Here is a 25,083-nt window from a genome sequence, read left to right as displayed (position 1 = left end):
CTCCAGCCCCGGGCCCGGTGCAGAGCGGGGCTGGGCGGGTCCCGGTGCCCTCGCCCCCGCCCCCGGTTCCCCCCGCCCCTCCCCGCCCTCCCGCCGGTGCCGGCTCGGGGAAAGTTGCGGCGAGCCCCGGGAGCGGCGGCGAGGACCGGGAGCACCGGGGGGACACCGGGAGCGGGGCAGCACCGGGAGCGGCACCGGCAGCAGCACCGGGAGCAGCACCGGCAGCTCCCGGCCGAGCATCCCCGGGTAGGAGCGCGCAGCATCCTCGGTCCTCCCGGCCCGTCTCCCGGTGCTCCCATCCCCGGTTCTTTGCCCCCCGGCGCTCCGCCCCCCCCCCCGTTACTCCCCATCCCCGGTGCTTCCCCCCCGTTATTCCCCATCCCCATTACTCCCCCCCCGGTGCTCCCCATCCCCTTTGGTCCCCATCCCCGGTGCTCCCCCCTCCCGGTTCTTTGCCCCCCGGCGCTCCGCCCCCCCCCCGTTATTCCCCATCCCCGTTACTCCCCCCCCGGTGCTCCCCATCCCCCTCGGTCCCCATCCCCGGTGCTCCCCCCTCCCGGTTCTTTGCCCCACGGTGCTCCCCACCCCCGGTGTTCCCCCCCCCCCCCCTTTACTCCCTCCCCGGTGCCCCCATTCCCGGTGCACCCCATTCCCGTTACTCCCCCCCCCGATACTCCCCCCCCCGTTACTCCCCATCCCCGGTGCTTCCCCCCCATTATTCCCCATCCCCGTTACTCCACCCCCCGGTGCTCCCCATCCCCTTTGCTCCCCATCCCCGGTGCTCCCCCCCCCCCGGTGCATACCCCCCCGGTGCTCCCCATCCCCGTTACTCCCCCCCCCATTACTCCCCCCCCCCGTTACTCCCCCCCCCGGTGCTCTCCATCCCCGGTGCTCCCATCCCCATTACCCCCCCCCCCGTTACTCCCCCCCCCCTAACTCCCCCCCCCCATTCCTCCCCATCCCCGTCCCCCCCCTCCCGGTGCATCCCCCCGGTGCCCCCACCCCCGGTGCCCGGGATGCCATCTTAGCTCCGCCGCCCGGGCCGGTGCCGCTTGCGCAGCCGCCGGGTACCGGCCGAGGGGAGGCGGCGGCGGGGCGGTACCGGCGGCTGCTCGGTCGCTGCCCGCCCGCGGGGCCGGGCCCGGTGCCGGTACCGGCCGGGGCTGAGGTCGGGGCCGGTGCCGTAGGGGCCATGGAGGCGCCGCGGAGCCTCCCGGGGCCGGAGCCCGAGCGAGAGGGGCTGGAGCCGGCCGGAGGCTGCCCGGCCCCGCTGGAGACCAAGGCTGCGCCCAGCAAGAAGATCTGGGTCAAGCTGCGGGCGTTGTGAGTGATCCCCCCCTCCCCATAAACCGGGACCCCCCCCCCCCCAAAAAAGGGACCCCCCCCCCCAAACCGGAAACATCGCCCCCAAACCGGGACATCCCCCCCAAAACCCTGAACATCCCCCCAAACTGGGAACATCCCCCCCAAACTGGGACCCCCCCCAAACCGGGACATCCCCCCCAAAACCCTGAACATCCCCCCCAAACCATGAACATCCCCCCCAAACTGGGAACATCCCCCCCAAACTGGGACCCCCCCCCAAACCGGGAACATCACCCCCAAAACCCCGAACATCCCCCCCAAACCATGAACACCCCCCCCTGGGACACCGGGAACCCCCCCACAAACCGGGACAGCCCCCCCCCACACACCGGGCCCCCCCCCAAACTGGGAACATCCCTCCAAAAACCCCGAACATCCCCCCCAAACCATGAACACCCCCCCCAAGCTGGGACCCCCCCCCCCCAAACCGGGACAGCCCCCCCCCCCACCAGGACCCCCCCCAAACTGGGAACATCCCCCCCAAACCGGGACCCCCCCCCAAAATCATGAACATCCCCCCAAAACCCTGAACATCCCCCCCCCAAACTGGGACCCCCCCAAACCCTGCAAATTCCCCCCCAAAACTCTGACCACTCTCCCAGAAACCGGGACCCCCACAAACTGGAAACGTACCCTCCCAAAACCCTGAACTTTCCCCCCAAAACTTGAGACCCCCCCAAAACCCTGGCCATCCCCCCCAAACTGTGAACACCCCCCCAAAACTTGACCCCCCCCCAAATCCATGAACACCCCCCCCCAAGACTTGAACACCCCCCCAAACCATGAACATCTCCCCCAAACCGTCAACTCCCCCCCACCCCAAATCATGACCACCCCCCCGAAACCGGGACCCCCTTCCCGATGCATGAACACCCCCCCCGTAAACCAGGATCCCCCAGTCCAGGGCACCCCATAAATCGGGACACCCCCCCCCAGGTGTGAGCCCCCTCCCCATAAAGCCCCCCAAAACTGCCCCCCCCCCCCCCCCAAGCCAGGAGCCCGCTCCCAAGGTGGGGACCCCCCCCCCCATCAAACCAGAACCCGCTCCCCAAGCCGGGACCCCCACCCCAAACTCAGGACCCTCCCCAGACGCAGATAACCCCCCCCCCCCCCAACAAATAGGAACCCCTCCCCCTCCATTTGGGCCCCCCCCCCCCACCAAACCAGGACCCCCCCCCCCAGCAGGGACCCCCTTCCCCAAACCAGGACCCTTCTTGGACCGAGTGTCACCCCCCCCGTTACACCCCCAATTTGGGGACCCCCCCCCCAACCTTCCCGTGCACTTCCCCCCCCCCCAGGCAGGACCCCCTGGGACCCCTGTCTGCCCCCCCCCCCCACACCAGCTCCCTCTCCCCCTGGGGACCCCCAGGTGCCCCCCAACCACTGCTCCCCCTCCTCCGTGCCCCCTCCGGCCACCCTTGGGACCCCCCCTCCATCCCCTGCACCCCCCCAGGACCCCTGGGGGCTGGGGGCACCCAAAAACCTGGGGGTGCCAGGGGGATGGGGGGGGGGGCGCACACGGGGTGGGCAGCGGGGTCTGGGTGCCCCCAAAATCCTGGGGAGGATTTAGGGGGCGGCGGGGCCGTGGGGTGGGGGCGCCCCGTGGGACACCCTGGGTGTCACCGTCCCCCCCCCCCCCCCCCCCCCCCCCGTGGGGGCTCTCGGTGGCACGGGGCGGGTGCGGTCGTGGGCGCACGGGCGCTCGTGCCCACGCGTGAGCTCACGTGCGCGCACGCGTGTGCGCCCTCGTGCCCCGGCCTCGCACGTGGGCGTGCTCCGCAGCGCAGCCCCAAGCGCGCATGGGCGCGTGGCCGCCCCGCACGTGGGTGCGAAGGTGAGCGCGGGCGCGCTCCGCCACGCACGTGCACGGCGCTGGTGTGCCCTGCGGGGGGGGGGACACAGGGACGGCGAGCGGGGCTCACGCTCGTTGGGTGTGTTGCACGCCGGCCACCCTGGTGCGAGCCCACGGCGGGGTCGGGGTTTGGCCTGGGCGTGAAATGGGGTGTGCGGGCGTGCAAGGCTGAGTGTGCGAACGGCCACGCTCATTGCTGCGTGCGTGCAAGCGGCCGCACTCATTGCTGTGTGCGTGCAAGCGCCCGGTGTGAGCGTGCACACGCGTGCACGGAGGAGCAGACGGGGGGAGCTCACCTGTGCTCGCGCACGGGCGTGCATGAGAGAGCACGTGGGCGTGAGCACAGCCCCGTGCACGTGCGTAGGAGCGCACCGGAGCGGGCGCCGTGTGCGCAGGTGTGCGAGTGCGTGGGCTGCGCCGTGCTCACGCTTCCCCCCCCCCCCCCCGCTGCCGCCCCCTCCCCAAAATCTCTGGGGGGCTCTGCCCACGCCGTCCCCGTGCACCCACGTGCCCCGTGCCGCTGTCCCCACGTGGGTGACACAGGGACCCACAGCAGGTCCCCAGGGTGGCACTCAGGGCACGGGGCACGCGGTGGGGACACCCCAGGGTGCTGGTGCTGGGGGGGAGGGGGGGGAAGCAGCCCCTGTACCCCCTCCTGGGGTGGCCCTGGGGACACTTGTGTCACTTGTGTCACCCCGGGGCGCTGCCGGAGCGTCGCGAGCCTCCCTCGTCCCCGTGTGGCAGGTGTGGGACGCGGGGAGGTGACACGGGGAGGCGTGGGTGGTGACAGGCAGCCCGCGGGGACCGGGGGCGTGGGTGGCACCTGCCTGGCAGCGCTGCTGCGTGACGCAGGCGACCCCTGCTCCCGGCAGCTTGGGGGGGGGTGGTGGTGGCTGTCCCCCCCCTCCGGTGGTGGCTGTCACCCTCAGCAGTGGCCGTGTCCCTTGGTGGTGGCCGTCCCTCGTCCGTGTCCAGCTGGAGGGTCCCCGGGGGCTGTGGGGGCAGCCGGCTCCAGCCACAAGTGGGGAGTGACGCGGGGGTCCCGCGTGGCCGTGTCCCCAAGGGTCTGTGTCCCCAGGGGCGTGTGTCCCCAGGTGTGCATGTCCCCAAGGGCTGCATGTCCCCAGGTGTGCATGTCCCCAAGGGCTGCGTGTCCCCAAGGGCTGCGTGTCCCCAAGGCTCTGTGTCCCCAGCGGTGCATGTCCCCAAGGGCTGCATGTCCCCAAGGGCTGCGTGTCCCCAGGGCTCTGTGTGCCCAGGGGTGCATGTCCCCAAGGGCTGCATGTCCCCAGGGCTTGGTGTCCCCAAGGGCTACTTGGCCCCAAGGGTCTGTGTCCCCAGGGGCGCTTGTCCCCAGGTGTGCATGTCCCCAAGGGCTGCGTGTCCCCAGGGGCTACGTGTCCCCAGGGCTCTGTGTCCCCAGGGGCGCATGTCCCCAAGGGCTGGGCGTCTCCAAGGGTCTGTGTCCCCCGCGGGTGCGTGTCCCCGGGGCCGGCTGGCCGTGCAGGGGACGGAGCCACCGTCCCTTCCCAAGGTGACATTCCCCCGCAGCTCCCGAGCTTGGCGGTGACGTCTGGCGGCCCCCCCCGGCCCCCCTCGCTCGCCCGTCACCGTCACCGTCACCTCGCCGGGCCCCTGTGGCCGAGCGGGCGCCTTGCACGCTTGTCGCCCACCACGCGTGCGCCCCTGCTTGCACGCGCGCGTGCTTGCGCGCCTCCCTTGCACGCTGACGGCTGTGCTCGAGCCCCCGTCGCACGCTCGCCGGCACGGCGCACACGTGCGCGAGCACAGCGGGGGGGGGGTCTCAGCGCCCTGCCCACGCGCACACGCGTGTGCACGCGGCGTCGCCCCACAGGGAGGGGGGTGACGTGGCCCCCCCCCCTCCCCCCCCGCAGGGAGGCTGGGGGAGGACGCTAACGAGGCTCCGAAGCTCGTTAGGGGCAGGGGGGGAGCGTGGGGACCCCAGGGTGGGAGGTGGAAGGGTTTGGGGACATGGGGGGCCCGGTGGCTTTGTCCGCAGGTTTTGGGGACCCCGTGGCTTTGCCCCCAGGTTTGGGGACCCGGTGGCTTTGTCCCCAGGCTGTGGGGACCCCGTGGCTTTGTCCCCAGGTTTTGGGGACCCCGTGGCTTTGCCCCCAGGTTTGGGGACCCGGTGGCTTTGTCCCCAGGTTTTGGGGACCCGGTGGCTGGGGTGGCGGCAGGGTCCCCCCATGCTCCCAGCTCTGGGGACACCGGGGACGGTCCCTCCTCACCCAGGCAGTGTCACCTCCCGGGGACCGTCCCGTCACCTCCTGGGCTCCTGCAGGACGCGCCCCCCCTGCCTCCCACTGAGTGTTCAGCCCCCGGTGACTGTCCCCAGTGTCACCTCCGTGTGCTGGGGCGGGGGACAGGGGACACGGCGTCCCCCCTCGGTGGCTTTGGGGCTGGTCGGGGCCGTGTTGCTGTGTGGTGGCACGGGGGGACAGAGGCACCTCGGGGCTGCCAGCCCCAGCGGTGGCCTTTGGGGACAGGCGGGAGGCCCCCCCCCCCCCGAAGCCACGTGTCCCTGGGTGGCGATGGGGACAGAAAGGGGACAAGGGGACAGAATGGGGACATGGGGACGGGGCTGCCCCGTGTCACCTTGCACAGAGCCGGCAGCTCTTGCACGAGCACGTGTGACCTCGTGCAGCCTCACACGAGGATCAGGGGCCTTGCACGAGGACACAGGACCTTGCACGAGGGTTGGGGACCTTGCACGAAGATCTGGGACCTTGCACGAGGGTTGGGGACCTCACACGAGGGTTGGGGACCTTGCACGAGGATCTGGGACCTTGCACGAGGACACAGGACCTCACACGAGGGTTGGGGACCTCACATGAGGGTTGGGGACCTTGCACGAGGAGCGGGGACCTCGGGGCCGTGCACACCCACGCCCACCCCCCCCGTGCACACCCCGCGGTCCCGGGGTGCCTCGCGCCCGCTGCCAGCTCTCGTTAGCGCTAACGAGGCCGAGGGCTGCCAGGGATCGGGCGGCCGGAGGGAGCGCAGGAAGCTGCCGCCTGCTTTCCGTTAATTAATCAGCCCCTAATTAAATCGCGCTCGGCCCCCGGGGCCGCGCCGGGCTCCGTGCCAGGACCCCGCTGCCGGAGGTGACGCGCGTCGGGGTCCCCTCGTGGGGACGCGTCCCCCGTCCCCCGGGGCCGTCCTCTGGCAGGGCTGTCGCTGGTTTTGGGGGCGCTTGGTGGCTCCCTGAGGTGTCCCCGAGGTGTCCCCGAGGCCATGGGGTGGGCTGGCAGTGTCACGGGGAGGTGCTGGCTCTGGGGGACAGGTGACACCGGCCTCGGGGACCGCGTAGCACGTGGGTGGTGGGGACACGGTGGGTGCTGGGTGGCACCGGTGGGGAGGTCCCAGTGGGGAGCTGGTGGCACCGGTGGCACTGAGGGGGACCTGGTGGCACTGACGGGGACCTGGTGGCACTGGGTGGCAGCGGTGGGGACCTGGTGGCACTGGGTGGCACTGATGAGGACCTGGTGGCATTAAGTAGCACTGACGGGGACCTGGTGGCACCGGGTGGCACTGACGGGGACCTGGTGGCACTGGGTGGCACTGATGAGGACCTGGTGGCATTAAGTAGCACTGACGGGGACCTGGTGGCACCGGGTGGCACTGACGGGGACCTGGTGGCACTGGGTGGCAGCAGCAGGCACCCAGCGTGTCCCCGCGACGCTCCGGGGGTGCCGGTGACAAAGCGGTGACACAAAGCGGTGACACGGTGACCGCTCCTGGGGCTGCCACCCCCCCCGCCCACCCTCTCTGTCCCTTGTCCCCTGTCCCCAGACCGGCTTGGGGGGGGGAGGGGGGGCAGCTTTTGTCCCCCGGTGTCCCCGGTCCCCCGCGTGCGGCTGGCAGCCGGCGTGCGAGCGAGGCGGCTGCAGCGGGAGACGGACGAGGCTGCGGGGGCGGCGGGCGCACAGATGGGATCCCCACCCCCCGAACCCCCCCCAGACAGACACACGGACAGGCAGACGGACGGCCGGGGGCACGCGCGTGTGCCAGACGGGGAAGGGCTCGCCCATGGTGGGGGCAGGCTTGGGGATTTGGGGTGCAGGGTTTAGGATTTTGGGGTGCGGGCTTTGGGGTTTGGGGGTGCAGGGTTTAGGATTTGGGGGTGCAGGGTTTGGGGATTTTGGGAGTACAGGGTTTAGGATTTTGGGGTGCAGTGTTTGGGATTTTGGGGTGCAGGACTTTGGGATTTTGGGGTGCAGGGTTTTGGGGTTTTGGGGTGCAGGGTTTTGGGGTTTTGTTGGTGCAGGCTTTGGGATTTTGGGGGTGCACGGTTTAAGATTTTGGGGTGCAGGACTTTGGGATTTGGGGGTGCAGGGTTTAGGATTTTGCAGGGTTTTGGGATTTTGGGGTGCAGGCTTTGGGGTTTTGTTGGTGCAGGCTTTGGGGTTTTGGCGGTGCATGGTTTAAGATTTTGGGGTGCAGGATTTAGGATTTGGAGGTGCAGGGTTTGGGGATTTTGGGGTGCAGGCCTTGGGGTTTTGGGGGTGCACGGTTTAAGATTTTGGGGTGCAGGATTTGGGGATTTTGGGGTGCAGGGTTTAGGATTTGGAGGTGCAGGGTTTTGGGATTTTGGGGTGCAGGCTTTGGGGTTTTGTTGGTGCAGGCTTTGGGGCTTTGGGGGTGCACGGTTTAAGATTTTGGGGTGCAGGATTTTGGGATTTTGGGGTGCAGGATTTGGGGATTTTGGGGTGCAGGGTTTAGGATTTGGAGGTGCAGGGTTTGGAGTTTTGGGGTGCAGGTTTTCGGGGCGTGCACAATTTTGGGGCCGCTGGCTTTGGGGGGTTCGGGCCACCGGGCGCTGCGGCTGCAGGGCGCTGGGTGCCGCCAGATCAGCTCTGCCCCCACCGGCGGGGGGGGGGTCCCATGGGGGGGGGGTCCCACGGGGGTTGGAAGGGGGGGGGTCCCACAGCGGGGGGGTCCCATGGGGGTTAGAAGGGGGGGGTCCCACGACCACCAGCAGGGGTCCCATGGGGGGGGTCCTGGGGGTTGGAAGGGGGGGTCCCACGGGGGGGTAGAAGGGGGGTCCCACAGGGGGGGGTCCCATGGGGGTTAGAAGGGGGGGGTCCCACAGGGGTTGGGGCTGGGGGGGGGTCTCATGGGGGTTGGAAGGGGGGGGGGTCCCACGGGGGTTGGAGGCAGGTCCTACGGTGGTTGGAGGGGGGATCCCCTGGGGTTGGAGGGGGATCCCATGGGGGCTGGGGGGGGGGGTCCCGCAGCCCCCAGCGGTGTTCCCCCCCCCCCGCCCCCCCCCCGCAGGCTCCGCTCCATGGTGAAGCAGCTGGACGGGGGCGAGGTGAACGTGGAGGAGCTGAGGAGGAACCTGGAGTACACGGCCTCGCTGCTGGAGGCCGTCTACATCGACGAGACCAGGTGCCGCCCCGCGGGGCCGGGGGCCGGGGAGGGGGGACACAGGGACGCCCCCCGAACCCCCCCGACCCCCCCCTGACTCCCCTGACCCCCCCTGACTCCCCCCGACCCCCCCCCGACTCCCCCTGACCCCCCCTGACCTCCCCCGACTCCCCCCGACCTCCCCTGATCCCCCGACTCTCCCCGACCTCCCCCGACCCCCCCGAACCCCTGACCCCCCCGATCCCCCCAACCCCCCCAACCCCCCTGACCCCCCTGACTTCCCCGACCCCCCCTGACTCTCCTGACCCCCCCCAACCCCCCTGACCCCTGTGACACCCCCCGACCCCCCCAACCCCCCCTTACCCCCCCTGACTCCCCTGACCAACACCCCCGACTCCCCCCCCACCCCCTGACCCCCCCCAACTCCCCCTGACCTCCCCTGACCCCCCCCTGACCCCCCCACCCCCCCGACCCCCCCAACTCCCCCTGACTCCCCCGACACCCCCGACACCCCCCCTGACCCCCCCAACCCCCCTGACCTTGCCTGACCCCCCCCGACGCCCTCTTACTCCCCTGACCCCCCTGACCCCCCCGAACCCCCAACCCCCCTGACCCCCCCCGATCCCCCCCGACTCCCCCTGACCCCCCCCGACCTCCCCGACCCCCCCAACTCCCCTGACACCCCCCGACACCCCCTGACCCCCCCTGAGCCCCCCCTTACTCCCCCTGACCCCCTGACCCCCCTGACCCTGCCCGATCCCCCCTGACGCCCTCGTACTCCCCCCCCCCTGGCCCCCCCGACCCCCCTGACCCACCCCGATCCCCCCTGACCCCCCTGACCCCCCCTGACCCCCCCGACCTCACCCGACCTCCCCTTACTGCCCTGACCCCCCTGACCACCCCGAACCCTGCAACCCCCTGACCCCCGTGACCCCTCCCGACCCCCCCGACCCCCCTGACCCCCCCCGACTCCCCCTGACTCCCCCTGACCCCCCCCGACCCCCTGACCTCACCCGACCTCCCCTTACTCCCCTGACCCCCCCGACCCCCCTGACCTTGCCCGACCCCCTTTTACTCCCCCGACCCCCGTGACCCCCCCCCGACCCCCTCTGACCCCCCCTGACCCCCCCGGGTCCCCGCAGGCAGATGCTGGACACGGAGGACGAGCTGCGGGAGATGCGCTCGGACGCGGTGCCCTCGGAGGTGCGGGACTGGCTGGCGGCCACCTTCACGCAGCAGGCGCGGGCCAAGGGGCGCCGGGCCGAGGAGAAGCCCAAGTTCCGCAGCATCGTGCACGCCGTCCAGGCCGGCATCTTCGTCGAGAGGTTGGGGGGCGCCGGGGGGGGGATAATGTAGGGGGGGAGCGGGGGGATGCGGCTGGGAAGGGGTTAATGGTGGGTGGGTGGGGGGACGGGGGGTCCCGGGGTGCAAAGGGGTGGGGGGATGTGGGGTCCTGAGCTGCTAGGGGGGTCCTGAGCAGCCAGGTGGGTGCTCAGCAGCTGGGGGGGGGATAATATAGGGGGGGAGCGGGGGGGATGCGGCTGGGAAGGGGTTAATGGTGGGTGGGTGGGGGGACGGGGGGTCCCAGGGGGCAAAGGGGTGGCGGGACGCGGGGTCCTGAGCTGCTAGGGGGGTCCTGAGCTGCCGGGGTGGGTGGGGGGTCCAGAGCAGCCAGGTGGGTGCTCAGCAGCCGGGGGGGGTGGTCTGGAGCATCCGGGAGGGTTCTGGGCAGTCAGGGGGTCCTGAGAACCTGGAGGAGAGGGTGGTCCTGAGCAGCCGGGGGGGTCCTGAGAATCCCAGAGGGGTTCCTGAGCAGTCGGGGGGATCCTGAGCTGCCAGGGGGGTGCTCAGCACCCAGGGGTGGTCCTGAGCAGCCAGGGGGGGTGCTCTGCACCCACGGGAGTTCCTGAGCAGCCAAGGGGTGCTTGGGGGGGGTCCTGAGCACCAGATGGGTCCCCAAAAATTCATGTGGGTCTCTGAGCAGCCTGGTGCGTCCCTGAGCATCCAGATGGGTGCCCAGCACCCAGGTCTGTGCCCCCAGCACCCAGATCTGCCCCCAGCACCCAAAGGGGTCCCCCAGCACCCAAAGGGGTCCCCCAGCACCCAGCAGCCCCTGCCCCTTGCAGGATGTTTCGCCGGACGTACACGGCCGTGGGGCCCAGCTACTCCACCTCCGTCCTGAACTGCCTGAAGGTACCGGGGGGGGGGGGGAGAGCAGCACCCCGAGGCCCCCCCCGGGGCTGCCACCCCCTTGCGCTTTGCCCCTGGCACCGCTGGTTCCGGGGGGATCCCAGTGGGATGGGGAGTGGGGGGGTGGCACTCGCTGGGCTTTGCTGGGTGTCTCTGGGCATCTGTGGGTGTTACTGGGTGTTACTGGGTGCTACTGGGTGCTACTGGGCTCCACTGGGGGTTACTGGGCTTTACTGGGCAGTGCTGGGGGTTACTGGACTTCACGGAGCGTTACTGGATGTTGTGGGCATGGGCTTCACTGGGGTTTACTGGGTGCTGCTGGGCATTGCTGGGATTCACTGGGCATCACTGGGCTTTGCTGGGTGTTACTGGGCATCACCTGCTATTGCTGGGCATCATGGGGCATTTACGGGCTTTACTGGGCACTACTGGGCATCGCCTGCCATACTGGGCTTTACTGGGCTTTACTGGTTATCACTGGGCATTGCTGGGCATCGCTGGGCTTTACTGGGTATCACTGGGCTTTGCTGGGAGTTACTGGTCATCACCTGGTATTGCTGGGCATCACGGGGCGTTTATGGGCTTCACCGGGCATCGCCTGCCATACTGGACTTTACTGGGCTTTACTGGGCGCCCGGCGCCCCGAGCCCGCCCCGGCCAAGCCCCCGCTGCCCCCAGAGCCTCGACCTGTGGTGCTTCGACGTCTTCGCGCTGAACCGGGTGACGGAGGAGCACTCCCTGCGCACCATCGTCTACGAGCTCTTCACCCGACACAACCTCAACAGCCGCTTCAAGGTGCGCCCGGCGCCCGCCCCCCGCGTGCTCTCCCCGCCTCACGCGCGTGTCGGTGTGTTGCACACGCGCGTGTCACGCCGCAGATCCCCGCCGTCTTCCTCACCTCGCTGCTGGACGCGCTGGAGGCCGGCTACGGGAAGTACAAGAACCCCTACCACAACCAGGCCCACGCCGCCGACGTCACCCAGACCGTGCACTGCTTCCTGCTGCGCACCGGCATGCTGGTAGGGGGCACGGTGGGGACGGGGACACCCTGGGGACGGGGACGGGGACAGGGACACCATGGGGATGGGGACGCCATGGGGACGGGGACACCATGGGGACGGGGACACCCTGGGGACAGGGACGAGGACAGGGACACCGTGGGGATGGGGACGGGGACAGGGACACCATGGGGATGGGGACACTGCAGGAACAGGGACACTATGGGGACAGGGACACGGTGGGGACGGGGACACCATGGGGATGGGGACATGGTGGGGATGGGGACACTGTGGGGATGGGGACACCATGGGGACAGGGACACGGCAGGGATGGGGACACGGCTGGGATGGGAGCACCATGGGGATGGGGACAGGGACAGTGACACCATGGGGTTGGCAACAGGGACACCATGGGAACAGGGACACGGCTGGGATGGGGACACCATGGGGATGGGGACAGGGACACCATGGGAACAGGGACATGGCAGGGATGGGGACACCATGGGGATGGGGACAGGGACACCATGGGAACAGGGACACGGCGGGGGTGGGGACACCATGGGGATGGGGACAGGGACACTATGGGAACAGGGACACGGCGGGGATGGGGACACAGCAGGGACGGGGACACGACAGAGACAGGGACACTATGGGGGCGGGGACATGGTGGGGACAGGGACATGGCGGGGATGGGGACACTGCAGGGACAGGGACATGACAGAGACAGGGACACTGAGGGGACAGGGACAGGGACAGCGTGGGGATGGGAACACCATGGGGACAGGGATAGGGACACCATGGGGACAGGGTCACCATGGGGATGGGGTCACCGTGAGGACGGGGACGCCATGGGGACAGGGACACCACGAGGACGGGGATGGGGACGGGGACACGGCGGGGACAGGGACACGGTGGGGACAGGGACACGGTGGGGACAGGGGGTCCCAGCGCAGCCCCCGGTCCAGGCGATGCTTGTTGCCACGGCGACGGCGCCACCTAGCGACTCCGCTGTCACCATGGAAACGCAGCAAGGATGGCCGGGGGCCGGGGTCACCCCCAGCCGGGGGGGTGGCAGGCGGTGACACCGCGTCCCGACCCCCCCACTTCGTTGTCACACGCGCGTTGTCACACGTGGCCACGCGCACACACAGGACCCGTGCCCGGGCTGTCCCTGTCCCCACGTGGGGTGGCGCTGGAACCCCCCTGTGCCCCCCGTGGCCCTGTCCCCCCGTGGGGTGGGTGGCCCTGTCCCTGACGCCCCTGTCCCCAGCACTACCTGACGGAGATCGAGGTCCTGGCCATCATCTTCGCTGCCGCCATCCACGACTACGAGCACACGGGCACCACCAACAGCTTCCACATCCAGACCAAGTGAGGGCTGGTGGCACCGCACGGGGACATGGCACGGTGCAGGGGGACGTGGCATGGCATGGGGGCATGGCACGGCATAGGGAACTGGCACGGTGTAGGGGGACACAGCACGGCATGGGGACATGGCATGGTGTAGGGGGACGTGGCACGGTGCATGGGGGACACGGCACGGCACAGGGACATGGCACAGTGCAGGGGGACACGGCACGGCATGGGGACATGGCACGGTGTAGGCGGACGTGGCACGGTGCAGAGGGACATGGCATGGCATGGGGACATGGCACGGCGCAGAGGGACATCGCACAGCACAGGAGGACGTGGCACAGCGCAAGGGGACACGGCACGGTGCAAGGGGATGTGGCACAGCATGGGGACATGGCACAGTGTAGGGGGACGTGACATGGTGCATGGGGGACACAGCACTGCACAGGGACATGGCACGGTGCAGGGGGACGTGGCATGGTGCATGGGGGACACAGCACTGCACAGAGACATGGCACAGTGCAGGGGGACGTGGCATGGCACAGGGGGACACGGCATGGCATGAGGGGATGTGGCATGGCGCAGGGGGATATGGCACGGCATGGGGGGACATGGCACGGCGCAGGTGGCACGGCCCGGCAGGGGGGATGTGGCATGGCAGAGGTGGCAGGGCGCAGCCTGGGCAGAGCAGCAGGGCCGGGGACCTCTTTTGGGGACATGCGGGGTGCTGAGGGGCACAGAAAGGGCCGGGGCAGTGCTGGTGGCTCCCTGGGGACACTCGGGGTGACCGATACAGCCAGGGTGCAGATGTCCTGGCACCCTGGGGACACTCGGGGTGACCGATATGGCCAGGGTGCAGATGTCCTGGCGCTATGGGGCCACCAACATGGCCCGGCTACAGATGTTCTGGCACCACGGGGACGTCCCTCACCCGAAGGGGGGGGGGGGTTCAGCCTGCCCCTGCCATGCAGGGGCCTGGCGGGTCCCATCGTGGGTCCCCGGTGTCCCCTCGTCCCCCAGGTCGGACTGCGCCATCCTCTACAACGACCGCTCGGTGCTGGAGAACCACCACATCAGCGCCGTCTTCCGCATGATGCAGGACGACGAGATGAACATCTTCGTCAACCTCACCAAGGACGAGTTCGCGTGAGTCCCCCGCGTCCCCGCGGTCCCCGGGGGCTGTCCCCAGCCCCGTCCCCAACCCCCCCAAGCCCTGACGGTGCCTCCTTTCCCCCCCCCGCCCCGCGGCGCAGGGAGCTGCGGGCTCTGGTCATCGAGATGGTCCTGGCCACCGACATGTCCTGCCACTTCCAGCAGGTCAAGTCCATGAAGACGGCGCTGCAGCAGCTGGAGCGGTGAGCGGGGACGCCGCGGGCGCCCGGGTTTTGGGGACCCGGTGGCGGGGAGGGGACGTCTTTTTTTTTTTGTTGTTGTTTTTTTGGGGCCAGCCTGAGCGCCGGGTGCCCTCCCCAGGATCGATAAGTCCAAGGCGCTGTCGCTGCTGCTGCACGCGGCCGACATCAGCCACCCCACCAAGCAGTGGGCGGTGCACAGCCGCTGGACCAAGGCACTGATGGAGGAGTTCTTCAGGCAGGTACGGGCCCCGCGTCCCCCCCCCGTTCCCCTCCCCGGGACCGGTGGTGGCACCGCGGCCGCCTTTTGGGGACACTTCTTGCCTCGCCAGGGTGACAAAGAGGCCGAGCTGGGGCTGCCCTTCTCGCCCCTCTGCGACCGCACCTCCACGCTGGTGGCCCAGTCGCAGATCGGTGAGCGCTGCCCCCACCCCGTCCCCAAGCTGGGGGATGGCCCCTTCCCCCTTTTTTGTTTTTGGGGGGGGACACACACACACGCACACGCGGTCCCCTCCGACACCGTGCCCCTTCCCCGCCGCAGGCTTCATCGACTTCATCGTGGAGCCCACCTTCTCGGTGCTGACCGACGTGGCCGAGAAGATGGTGCTGCCCCTCGCCGAGGACGGCTCCAAAGCCAAGGGCAACCCCGTGGCCAGCCAGCAGGCCAGGTCGGGGACCACCCCCCCCCCCCCCCCCAGCCGCTAGCCACCGGGCTTGCCTGGTTCACCAGCCCCCCCCCACCATCACATCCGTCTCCTGGAGCGGCCGTGCCTCAGTTTCCCCTTCCCACAGAGCCCCCCCTGGGTGGAAGTGGTGGGGCTCAGCCGGGCGGGGGGCACCCACTTAATTAGGGACGTGGCCGCGTGCGCCCTTTGGCGGGTTGGGGGGTGACATGGGTGGCTCTGTCCCACTGCCAGCCCCCCCGCCGTGTCCCCCCACAGCTCGCAGTGGCGGCAGACGTCCCTGGACGAGCACCTGGAGCTAGGGGACATCAACGCCGACCTGGCCGGCTTCCGCTCCACCTGGACCAAGTACATCCAGGAGAACAAGCAGAAGTGGAAGGAAAGGGCGGCCAGCGGTAGGGGACGGCCACCAGAGCCAGGGGAGGGTGTCGGGGGGGGGGCAGGTCCGCGCCGAGCAGCCCCCGACGCTGGTGACCCACAGGGACGGTGACCCCTGGGGATGGTGACCCATGGGGACGGTGACCCACGGGGACGGAGACCCCCCCCCAGGAAATGAGCTGGGTTTTTCGTGGTCCTGGGGGGGGCACGGGGCTGCCTTGAGCATCCCCCCCCCCCCCCCCGCCCTGTGTGTCCCCCCCCCCAGGCATCACCAACCAGGCGTCCATCGAGGAGCTGTCGCCCTACGAGGAGGAGCCCCCCGCGCCCCCCAGCCGGCACAAGCACAACGGCGAGGTGGAATAGCGCCGGTGGGAGCGAGGTGGGCACCCAAAACCGAGGGGGGGGGGGGCACCCACAGACCCTTTCGTGCTCAGCCCTGACTGTCCCCTCCTGGGGGGGCCAGGTCCTCGCCCTCCCAAGTGACACCGTCCAGCCCAAAGTCTTCGACGCCATCGATTCCAGCACCATTCGCAGGGAAGGAGCCGCCCGGGCCCGCGCCGAGAGCATCCCTGCTGCCACCCCCGGGTCCTGGGGGGCCGGGACCCCTGGGAGCCCCCCAGCCTGTGCCAAGCCGGCCGCCGAACCGGGTGGCCTCGGGCCACGGGTGACGGTGACGCCGAGCCTCTCCCTGCCACGCCGGCGGCTGCCCGGCACCGCCGTGCCCGGGTTTTGTCCTGGCGGCTTTTTAAAAAAAAAAATCTGTTTTTTGCCCTGCCGGGTGCTTGGGGGAGCTTGGGGACAACGCTGGTGGCACGGGGGGGGGGGAAGGGGGGGTGGCAGGGGGCTGGAGGAGCTGTGTCACGTTTGCTGCCACCTTTATTTTGCTGGGTCTGTTTGCGCTGCTGTGGGTGTCCCCAAATGTGCCGTCCCCATCCTGTCCCCCCCGGGGGTCTGTGGGGGCAGTGACGGGTGAGGGGACCTGTCCCCATATGGCCCCAGCACCTTCCCCCCCCCCCCCCCCCCCCCACCGTGGGGTGGCTCCTGGGTTACGTCTGGGCCACCCCAGGGCTGGGGACATGTCCCGGTGGGGCTCGTCCCCAGCTCTGCTGGCCCCAGGGGCACCTCCGGGGGGTGCAGAACTGGGTGCTGGGGGGGGGGGGGGGGGGCAGTGCCAGCACCCCCCCCCCCCCCCCCCCCCGGGTCCTGGGGTGTCTCCAGCATCCTCCAGCACCTCCTGGCTCCGGTGTGCCTCCAGTGCCAAAATACCCCCAGGAACCCCCACCCAGCTTCCTTCGGTGTCCTGGCTCGGGTGTGCTCGAGCAGCCTCCGGCATCCTGGCTTGAGCACCCTCGAGCATCCCCCAGCGTCCTGGCTCCAGCATCCCCGAGCATCTTTGAGCATCCCAGCTCCGGCATCCTGGCTCCAGCATCCTCCGCCGTCCTGGCTCCAGTGTGCTCAGGCATCCTCCAGCATCCCCCAGCACCCTGGCTCCAGCATCCTCCAACATCCTCGAGCACCCTGGCTCCAGCATCCTCCAGCATCCTCCAGCACCCTGGCTCCAACATCCTTGAGCATCCTCGAGCATCCCGGCTCCGGCATCCTGGCTCCAGTGTGCTTTCAGCATCCTGGCTCCAACATCCTCGAGCATCCCGGCTCCAGCATCCTCGAGCACCCTCGAGCACCCTCCAGCATCCTGGCTTCAGCACCCTCCAGCATCCTGGCTCCGGCACCCTGCAGCTTCCCCCAGCATCCCGGCTCCGCTATCCTCCAGCCTCCCCAGCTCCGGCGTGCCTCGAGCATCTTCCAGCTCCGGCATCCTCCCGCTCCGGCATGCCTCGAGCATCCTCCATTCCCCCCCCCCCGCCCCCCCGGACCCCGGCCGCCCTGCCCCGCCGTGTACATAGCCCAGCGCCGGCCGCCGCGGCCCGGCCCGTGTGTGTTTGTACTTTTCTACCATGCGGTAACTCGTCGTGCCTCCGCCCTGGTCATTGCTGGCAGAGCTGCCACCCGCACACGCATGCAAACGAAGCGCCGCCGCCGCTAACGAGCAATTAATAAACCGTGCGCCACCACCAGCCTGGCTCCAGCGAGCCCTTCCCTTGGACCTGAGATGGGGGGGGGGAGGGTTTGGGGACGGGGACGGAGGTGGCAGCAGGGTCCCCGGGGGGCTGCTCACGCAGCGGGGCTGGGCGCTGAAGCACCCAAGGGTGGGGGATCCTGGGGTCTGTCCCCCCCCCCCCCAGCACCCACCCAGCGTGAAGGCAAGGAGGAGCCGGCGCGGAGAAGGGATCCGTTTAATACAGGTGGCGGGTGCTGGGCCCCCGCACACGCGTGTGCACGGGTGCTCGTGCGCCCACGCCCGGCAGCGTGCGTGCAAAGAGGGCGCGCGCCCAAGGGCGCTGGGTGGTGCGTGCGGGCGCCCCCGTGGCCGTGCGCGCTCACGTGGGTGTGCAAACGGACACGCGTGTGCTCCCACGTGGGTGTGCAAACGCGCTTGTGCCCCCCCCCCCCCCCCCCGTGAAAGCACGTGCACGCACGCCGTGCAAGGCAGGTGCACGGCCCGGCACCTGCGTGTCCCCAACCCGGGGCGCGGTGACAGCGAGGTGGCCCCGGGGACACCCCGGGGGGGGGGCAGTGAGAGCGGGACGAAGCGTGGCGGGGGGGCTGTGCTGCTCGTGGCCCCCGTGTCACCCCCCCCGGGGTCCCGGTGGCGGTGGGTGGGGGCCAGGGGACAGCTCGGGGGGGGGGGGGGGGCTTGCCACCGCCCCCACTGCCAGGCCGAGGCGGCCAATAAAATAAATAATAATAATTAAAAAAAAACCAACCAAACAACAAAAACGTCACGAACACCCCAAAACAGCCGTCGGAATCTTAGAAAACGATCGTTAAAAAAAACGCGGTGGCTCGGCTCCTTCGCTCCTGCCGGCGGGGGGGGGGCACCTGGGGACAGAGAGGGGGGGGGGACGCGTGCTGGGGGACGGGGAGCCCGGGTGCGCCCCCCGCCCCTGCCCGGTGCCACCTCCCCCGGTGCCACCTGTCCCCGTCCCCTGGGGCGGCACTCCCAGTGTCCCTCCAGTGTCCCCAGTACACCCTGCGATGTCCCCAGTACAGCCCACGGTGTCCCCAGTATACCCCATAGTGTCCCCGTGCACCCTGCGGTGCCCCAGCGCGCACCCACAATGTCCCAGTACACCCCCGTGGTGCCCCAGTATGCATCTGTGGTGCCCAGTATATACTCGTGGTGGCCCAGTATGCCCCCACAGTGCCCCAGTATGCACCCGCAGCCTCCCACTATGCACCCACAGCCTCCCATTATTTACCTGCAGCCTCCCAGTACGTGCCCACAGCCTCCCAGTATGCACCCACAGCCCCCCAGTACACGCCTGCAGTGCCCCAGTATGTGCCCATAGCACCACAGTACGCGCCCGCAGCGCCCCAGTGTGCCCCCGCAGTGCCCCAGTATGTGCCCATAGCGCCCCAGTACGTGCCCATAGCGCCCCAGTACGTGCCCGCAGCCTCCCAGTACGCGCCCGCAGCCCCCCAGTACGCGCCCGCAGCCCCCCAGTACGCACCTACTGGCTGCTGGCAGCACCCTTGCCCTCCTCCGGTGCTATATGGGTGCCCTCCTCGGCCAGGCTTTGCCGCCCGTCCCCGTGGGTCCCTGCGGGTGCGAGGGGCAGGGGCTGAGTGCAGACCCCGCCACCCCCAGCGCCCCGTTCCCCCATGGAGGGGACGACGGTGACCGCTACTCACTCTCACCGGGCCCCGGGCCGCCTTCATGCGTGGGCTGAGCCCGGGCCAGCGGGCAGGTGCCCCCGGGGCTGTGGCTGTGCTCGGTGTCACCGGCGTCACCGTGGTGGCAGCAGCCGGGGCCGTGCTCCTGGCCGGCGGCGGCCGCCTCCTCCTCCTCCTCTTCCTCGCCCTGCGCCTGCTTGCACAGGTGGTGCTCCACCATCATCTGCAGCTCTGCAAGGCAGCGAGCGGCGCTGTGCTGGGGACCGCAGCGTCCCCGAGCCCTCGCGGCGTCCCCGGTGTGGCCCCCGGGTGCAGGGACGCCCCTGTCCCCGTGCCACTGCGGTGGCACAGCCGCTTGGCCCCTCTGATGGCGTCTGCACGCAGCAGCCCCCGTCCCTGTGTCCCCATGTCCCCATGTCCCCGTGTCCCCAGCCGTGCCACCAAGGTGGTGGCACCGCAGCCGGCCACAGCCAGGCCACCAGCGTGTCCCCCGCGTCCCCCAGGGGACCGTCACCTCCCCCCCCGAGGTACCTTTCATGGTCGGGGTGGTGCGGGACACCTTCTTCCTCTGCCTGGGGGACATGGCCAGACCCGACTGCAAAGCAAGCAGAGGTGGGTGACCCGAGGGGGGGGGGGGGGACACAGGGTGCTGGGACAGGGTGCTGGGGGGCACCCCGGGGTGCTGGGGCCGCCCCGCTCCTCGCGGCAGCACCTACCTTCAGCAGGGGGTTGGGGAGCCGGTCCTCATCGATCTCTGGGGGCAGAAGGAGCAGGAGGTTAGCGGTGGCACAGGGTGGGCGCGGGGTGCCTGTCACCCACGGGTGCTGGGTGTCCCCGCACCGCTCACCCCGTCAAGAAGGGAAAGGGGGACCCGTGGGGACGGTGCCGTGCTGGGGCCGCATCCTGAACCCCCCCTGGGATGCCCTACCGCCGCTCAGCCCTCACGGATGAGGCTGCTGGCCCCAGTTTGTCCGGAGGTGGCATTTGGGGACGGCCACCCAGCCCCCGGCGCGTCCCCAAAGCGGCGGGGAGACGAAGCCACCCTGCAGCAGCGACCGCGAGGGGGAGACGGCCGGGGACGGCGACACCACCCGGGGTCAGCCCCCGTCCCCAAAGGCCACATGCCGGCCGGGGGCAGTGACACGCTCTCAAATGTCACAGCTGGCGTCCCCCTGCCCGTGCCAGCCCTGGGGACGTGCCAGGCGTCGCGGGAAGGGCCAGGGCACGGCTGTGCCGCGTGTCACCGGCAGCTGCTTCCCCCGGAGATGGATGGGCCGAGTGAGACCCAGGATCCTAGAAGCACGGGGCAGTGCCACCGCCCCCCTGCAGCGCCCACGCGTCCCCTCCTGTCCCCCGGGGACCTGGCGGGCCGTGGGGTGCGCTGAGCGGGTGCCGGACCCCGGTGCGACGCGGTGCCACGCGTGCGGGGACCCACCTGGGGACGATTGGTCGCTGCTCAGCACCAGGTTGGCCGGCGTCGGTCGGCGCCTGCGGATCTGGAGGGAGGGGACAGAGTCGGGACCTGCGGCTGCGCCCCAAATCCCGCCGCACCCCGCGTCCCCTGTCCCCGAGACCTCGCCCGGCCCTCTCCTCGTGTCCCCGAGCGGGCTGGCCTCGGGCCGGCGGTGGCCCCGTGGGGACGTGGGGCGCCGAGCCCTGCCCAGGACGCAGGTGGCTTTTAAATCAACATCTCCCCCGTCTCCCGGCCGAGGCTAACGACAATCAGGAGCTAATTATACCTCGGCGCCGGCAGTGGCGTGGGGACAGCGGTGACAGCAGCGGGGACGTCGGTGCCGTGACAGCACCGGGGACCTGCCCTTCCTCGGGCACCGTCCTCGCCGCTGCCCGCCCGCGTGTCCTTGCCCAAGGTCGCCCGGAGCATCCCAGGCGGCTCCTGCCCCACGCCCTAGGGCACATAGGGGGGGTTCGGTGGCCCCTTGGGAGGGCTCGGTGGCCCGTGGCGCTGGTGGCCGCGGCGCCATCCTTGCCGCTTGGTAGCACGTCCGGCCTGGCAGCCCCGTGGGCGCCCCAGTGGCACCGTGTCCCCGGGGCGGCCGCTCGCCCCGCTTCCCCGCTGACCCACTGACTGAGCGGCTCCGAATTTCCCGGCGAGGATTCCCTAATGAGGCGGGCTGCCTAATGAGATGCTGATGAGATGCTAACGAGCAGGCAGAGCGGCCGGAGCGGGTGGTGGGGGGGGAGCCCCTCCAAGCCCCCTCCCCGGCTGTGCGCAGCCTCAGCCCCGGCCCACCCTGCGGCCCCCCCCTCCCCAACCGCCCCCCCCCCCAACCCGTGGCAGCCCGGTTGCCATAGAAACCCGCGATCTGGATTTTAAACGGAGATTAAAAGGAGACGAAAATCGCCCCCTCCCCGCCACCGAGCCACCCCGCTCCCGGTCCGGCAGCCCTCGTCACCGTCCCCTCGCCCCGGTGGCTTCGGTCACCGGCCGTGTCCCCCCCCCCCATCATCCACCGCCTCTGCCCCAGGGCTCGGGGTGCTGGTGATGGAGCTGGGCCGGGCTCTTAGGGGCTGGATTTGGCCCAGGGGACCCTACAGAGGGACCCCAAGGTGACACCGACGCGTCCCCAGGCTGCTCGAGCACCCCCGGTGCCCCCCACGGGGACAGAGTCGTGCCCTACGGCACAGCCCGGAAAATGCCCCCCTGCCTCGGCACGGGGATGGGGCGGGGGACACCGGCGTGACCCGCTCAAGGTCACGCAGCTGGAGCTCAGCACCACGGACCTGGCTCGTGCTTCCCTTGTGCTCGGGGCCGGGCACCCATCCCCGAGTCCCCAGATCCCCATCCCCAAACCCCCATCCCCAAACCCCCATCCCCAAACCCCCATCCCCAAAACCCCAAACCCCCATCCCCAAACCCCCAAACCCCCATCCCCAAACCCCCATCCCCAAAACCCCAAACCCCCATCCTCAAACCCCCAAACCCCCGCGCCCCGGGGAGGGCCCCTTCGCTCTCCGCACCCCGCAGAAGGATGCTGGGGTCCCCCCGCCGTGGGAGGGGGGGGGACACGCTCGGCTCCCCCCCCACCTCGCCGCTCTCCTGCCCGCGCTATTTTTAGATCAATCTCCAGCATCGATTAAGAAAACGCCGGGGCCGGGAGCAGCCGCCGGGGGGGGGGGGACGGCGTCGCCGAGGGGCTCGGCAGGGTGGGTCCCTTCCATCCTTCCCACCCCACGGGGCTGAACCTTGGGGGGGATTGGGGACCAGAAGGGGATCGGGGACCTTCATGGGATCGGGGACCTCAATTGGGTCGGGGACCAGCCCATCCGGGTGGCTCCAGCCCGTCCCTGAGCATGACGGAGCAAACGCACCCGGCCTGTCCCCTACCCGCCTCGGGGACACGCCGCGCTCAGCACCACGCCGCGCTCAGCACCGTCACGGGCAGAGGTGCGGGACCGAGCCCCCCCACCAGCCCCGGCACCCATGGGTGGCACCCAGGAGGGTCAGGGCCGATGGGTGCTCGTGGCATGGAGGGACCTGCGGGGACACGGGGACCCGAAGGCCGTGGGGACGAGGGCTGCTTGTGGGGTGGGGCTGGAAGGGCTTGGGGACAGCGCTGCGGGACGTGGGGACGCTGCTGCGGGCAGGCAGGGGGCTGATAGGGCTGAGCGCCCCCCCGGGAACCCCACTAAAGGGAACCCCACCAAGGGGAACCCCACTAAAGGGAACCCCGCCAGGTCTTTTCCTGCAGGGACACCCCCAAAAAAAGTGAGACACAAACCCAGGGAGGGGACACCAGCATCGTCACCTGCTGCCACCGCACCTCCCCGAGCCCCCGGTGACCCCTTCCACCCGGACGGGAACTGCCTGGCCCGGTGGGAACACGGGGACAGGGGGTGACAGAGGCTCCCGGAGGCCGAGGTCCCTCCTGGGGGGTGACACCGCACCCCAAACCCTGCCCGAGCAGGGCCCAGCACCCCCCTGAGCCGTGGCTGAGCTCCGCTGGGGGGGGGGAAACTGAGGCAGGGACGGGCACGGGATGCCCGCGGGCGTTACGGGGGGCAGGACGCCAGGACCCCTGCCCCCAAGGTGGGTGGGGGGACCCTCTCCCGAGCCCCCCCCCCCTTTCCCCGAGCCACTCTGGGCGCTGCAAATGAGCCGTGCAGCAGCCCCAGATGGTGCGTGGCCGTATTTAGCGACAGCGAGATGCTCGCCGCGCAGACGGCCCCGCGCTCGCCCCCGCGCCGCCGGCACGCTCCCCTCGGCTGGGGGGCAGCGCGCTTGGGGCCGGCGGGATCCTGGAGGAGCCCCCCCCCCCGCTCCCCTCCCCCCCCAATAATTCCTGGCTTTTTCGGCACCCTCGAGCCATCGCAGGGCTCCTCGTGTGCCCGGTTAGCGAGGGCACGTGGCGTTCCCAAACCCGCCTGGCCCCGGAGCCCGCCAGCCCGCGGGATTTGGGGTCGGAGGAGGACCTGGGGGTGCTCGGTGTGGGGCCAGGGGGGGGCCAAGTGAGCTCCGCACCCGGGTTCCCAGCCCCTGAGCGGCGCGGCCGCGTCCCCTGGACATGCAATACCTGCTGCTATTCTGGGGCCGCACGCCGAGCCAAGATGGTTTTGCAATGGGCTCCCACGGCCGGGCCCCGCTGCCCGAGCCCCCCCCAGCCCCCCGTTGCCGCAGCCGGGCTCTGCCGGCCCCCGGGGTGCCGCCGGCCACCCTGTGTGTGTCCCCCCCCCGCCCCAGTGTCACCCCACAGAGCTGGGGGGGGCCTGCGGGTGAGCCCCCCGCCCTGGGGCCCGTTGGATGCCCTCCAGCAGGGGTTGAGCAAGCAGGGGGGCGGCGTGGGGGCCGGGGGGGGCCCCGTAACCCTACACCCACCCTGGGCAGCCCGAAGGTGCGGCGCTGAGCCAGCCAACGGCTCCGGCACAGCACCCGGAGCCCCTCGGCCGTCCCCGACCCGCGGGGGCTGCGTGGCCCCCAGCCCGTGGGGGGGCTTCTCCGGGGGACAACGGGGCGCGGGGGTGTCCCCCATGGTTAGGGCCCGTCGCCGGGGTCGGGGTCGATGCGGCCACACCGCCCCCAGCCCCGTGCGCCCCGAATCGGCGTGTCTGTCCCACGCAGCACCCCGTGTCCCCCCCCCCCCCCCCCCAGCACCCACGCTGCTGCACGGCACCCAAGGGTGCTGCCAGCACCGCTGCTGTCACCAGGGGGCTGCTCGGTGCCACGCCGTGCCCTGCACCCCCGGGGACGGCACAGGGTCCTCTCCGTGTCCCTTGGGGGGGGGCTCCAAAGCACCCCACGGTCCCCACCCAGTGCCCCCCCCCACCCAGTGTCCCCCGCCCTTCAGTGTCCCCCACCCTTGGTGTCCCCCTCCCTCGGTGTCCCCCCCTCCCCAGTGTCTCCCTCCTGGTGCCACCCCCTCCCGGTGTTCCCCCCGGTGTCCCCCCCCCGTTGTCCCCCCCTCCAGTGTCCCCCCCCCCCCTCCGGTGTCCCCACCCCGTTGTCCCCCCTCCCCCCGTTGTCCTCCCCTCCCGGTGTCCCCCCTCCCGGTACCCCCCCCCCTCCGGTGTCCCCGGTGTCCCCCCCCCGGTGTCCCCACCTGCTCCGCCGCCTCGGGGTCGAGGTGCGGCTCCAGGAGCGGCACCGTGAACTGGATCTTGCGGGGGCTGTTGGGCTCCATGGCGGGCGGCTCCTCCGGCGCCTTCCCGGTGCTTACCGGAGGCTCCCGGAGCCGCCCCGGTCCCGCCCCGGTCCCGCCCCGGTTCCGCTCCGGCCCCCCCCCCCCCCCGAGAGCGTTCCCGGAGCCGCCCCCGGTCCCGGTGCTGAG

At 70.6% G+C, this 25,083-nt stretch overlaps 2 protein-coding genes across 3 annotated transcripts; one reads left to right on the top strand and one right to left on the bottom strand.

The window, feature by feature from the left end:
• Positions 1 to 79: 79 nt before the first annotated feature.
• On the top strand, positions 80 to 17,640 carry PDE1B (phosphodiesterase 1B). Of its 2 annotated transcripts, XM_066985599.1 has the most exons (16): positions 80 to 246; positions 1,188 to 1,323; positions 8,519 to 8,632; positions 9,754 to 9,936; positions 10,738 to 10,804; positions 11,480 to 11,596; positions 11,680 to 11,820; positions 13,070 to 13,170; positions 14,173 to 14,298; positions 14,406 to 14,507; positions 14,626 to 14,746; positions 14,837 to 14,918; positions 15,046 to 15,172; positions 15,446 to 15,582; positions 15,831 to 15,944; positions 16,029 to 17,640. In XM_066985599.1, exons 2-15 carry the CDS (start codon positions 1,193 to 1,195, stop codon positions 15,926 to 15,928), a joined length of 1,647 nt encoding a protein of 548 aa, XP_066841700.1. In that variant the 5' UTR covers positions 80 to 246; positions 1,188 to 1,192; the 3' UTR covers positions 15,929 to 15,944; positions 16,029 to 17,640. The 2 variants fall into 2 exon arrangements, with proteins under 2 accessions (XP_066841700.1, XP_066841701.1); XM_066985600.1 differs by lacking the exon at positions 80 to 246 and having other exon boundaries at positions 1,094 to 1,323.
• Positions 17,641 to 17,845: 205 nt separating this feature from the next.
• Positions 17,846 to 25,031, bottom strand: PPP1R1A (protein phosphatase 1 regulatory inhibitor subunit 1A). Its single transcript, XM_066985603.1, has 7 exons — positions 24,856 to 25,031; positions 20,736 to 20,796; positions 20,017 to 20,054; positions 19,832 to 19,895; positions 19,319 to 19,531; positions 19,138 to 19,226; positions 17,846 to 18,505 (listed from the first exon to the last, which is right to left on the bottom strand). The coding sequence occupies exons 1-6, from the start codon at positions 24,934 to 24,936 to the stop codon at positions 19,138 to 19,140; spliced, it is 546 nt and encodes a 181-aa protein (XP_066841704.1). The 5' UTR covers positions 24,937 to 25,031; the 3' UTR covers positions 17,846 to 18,505.
• Positions 25,032 to 25,083: the final 52 nt, after the last annotated feature.

This window comes from Anser cygnoides, chromosome 32 (assembly GCF_040182565.1).
Source record: "Anser cygnoides isolate HZ-2024a breed goose chromosome 32, Taihu_goose_T2T_genome, whole genome shotgun sequence".
NCBI lineage: Eukaryota > Metazoa > Chordata > Aves > Anseriformes > Anatidae > Anser > Anser cygnoides.
This window is presented reverse-complemented; position numbering and strand designations above follow the sequence as displayed.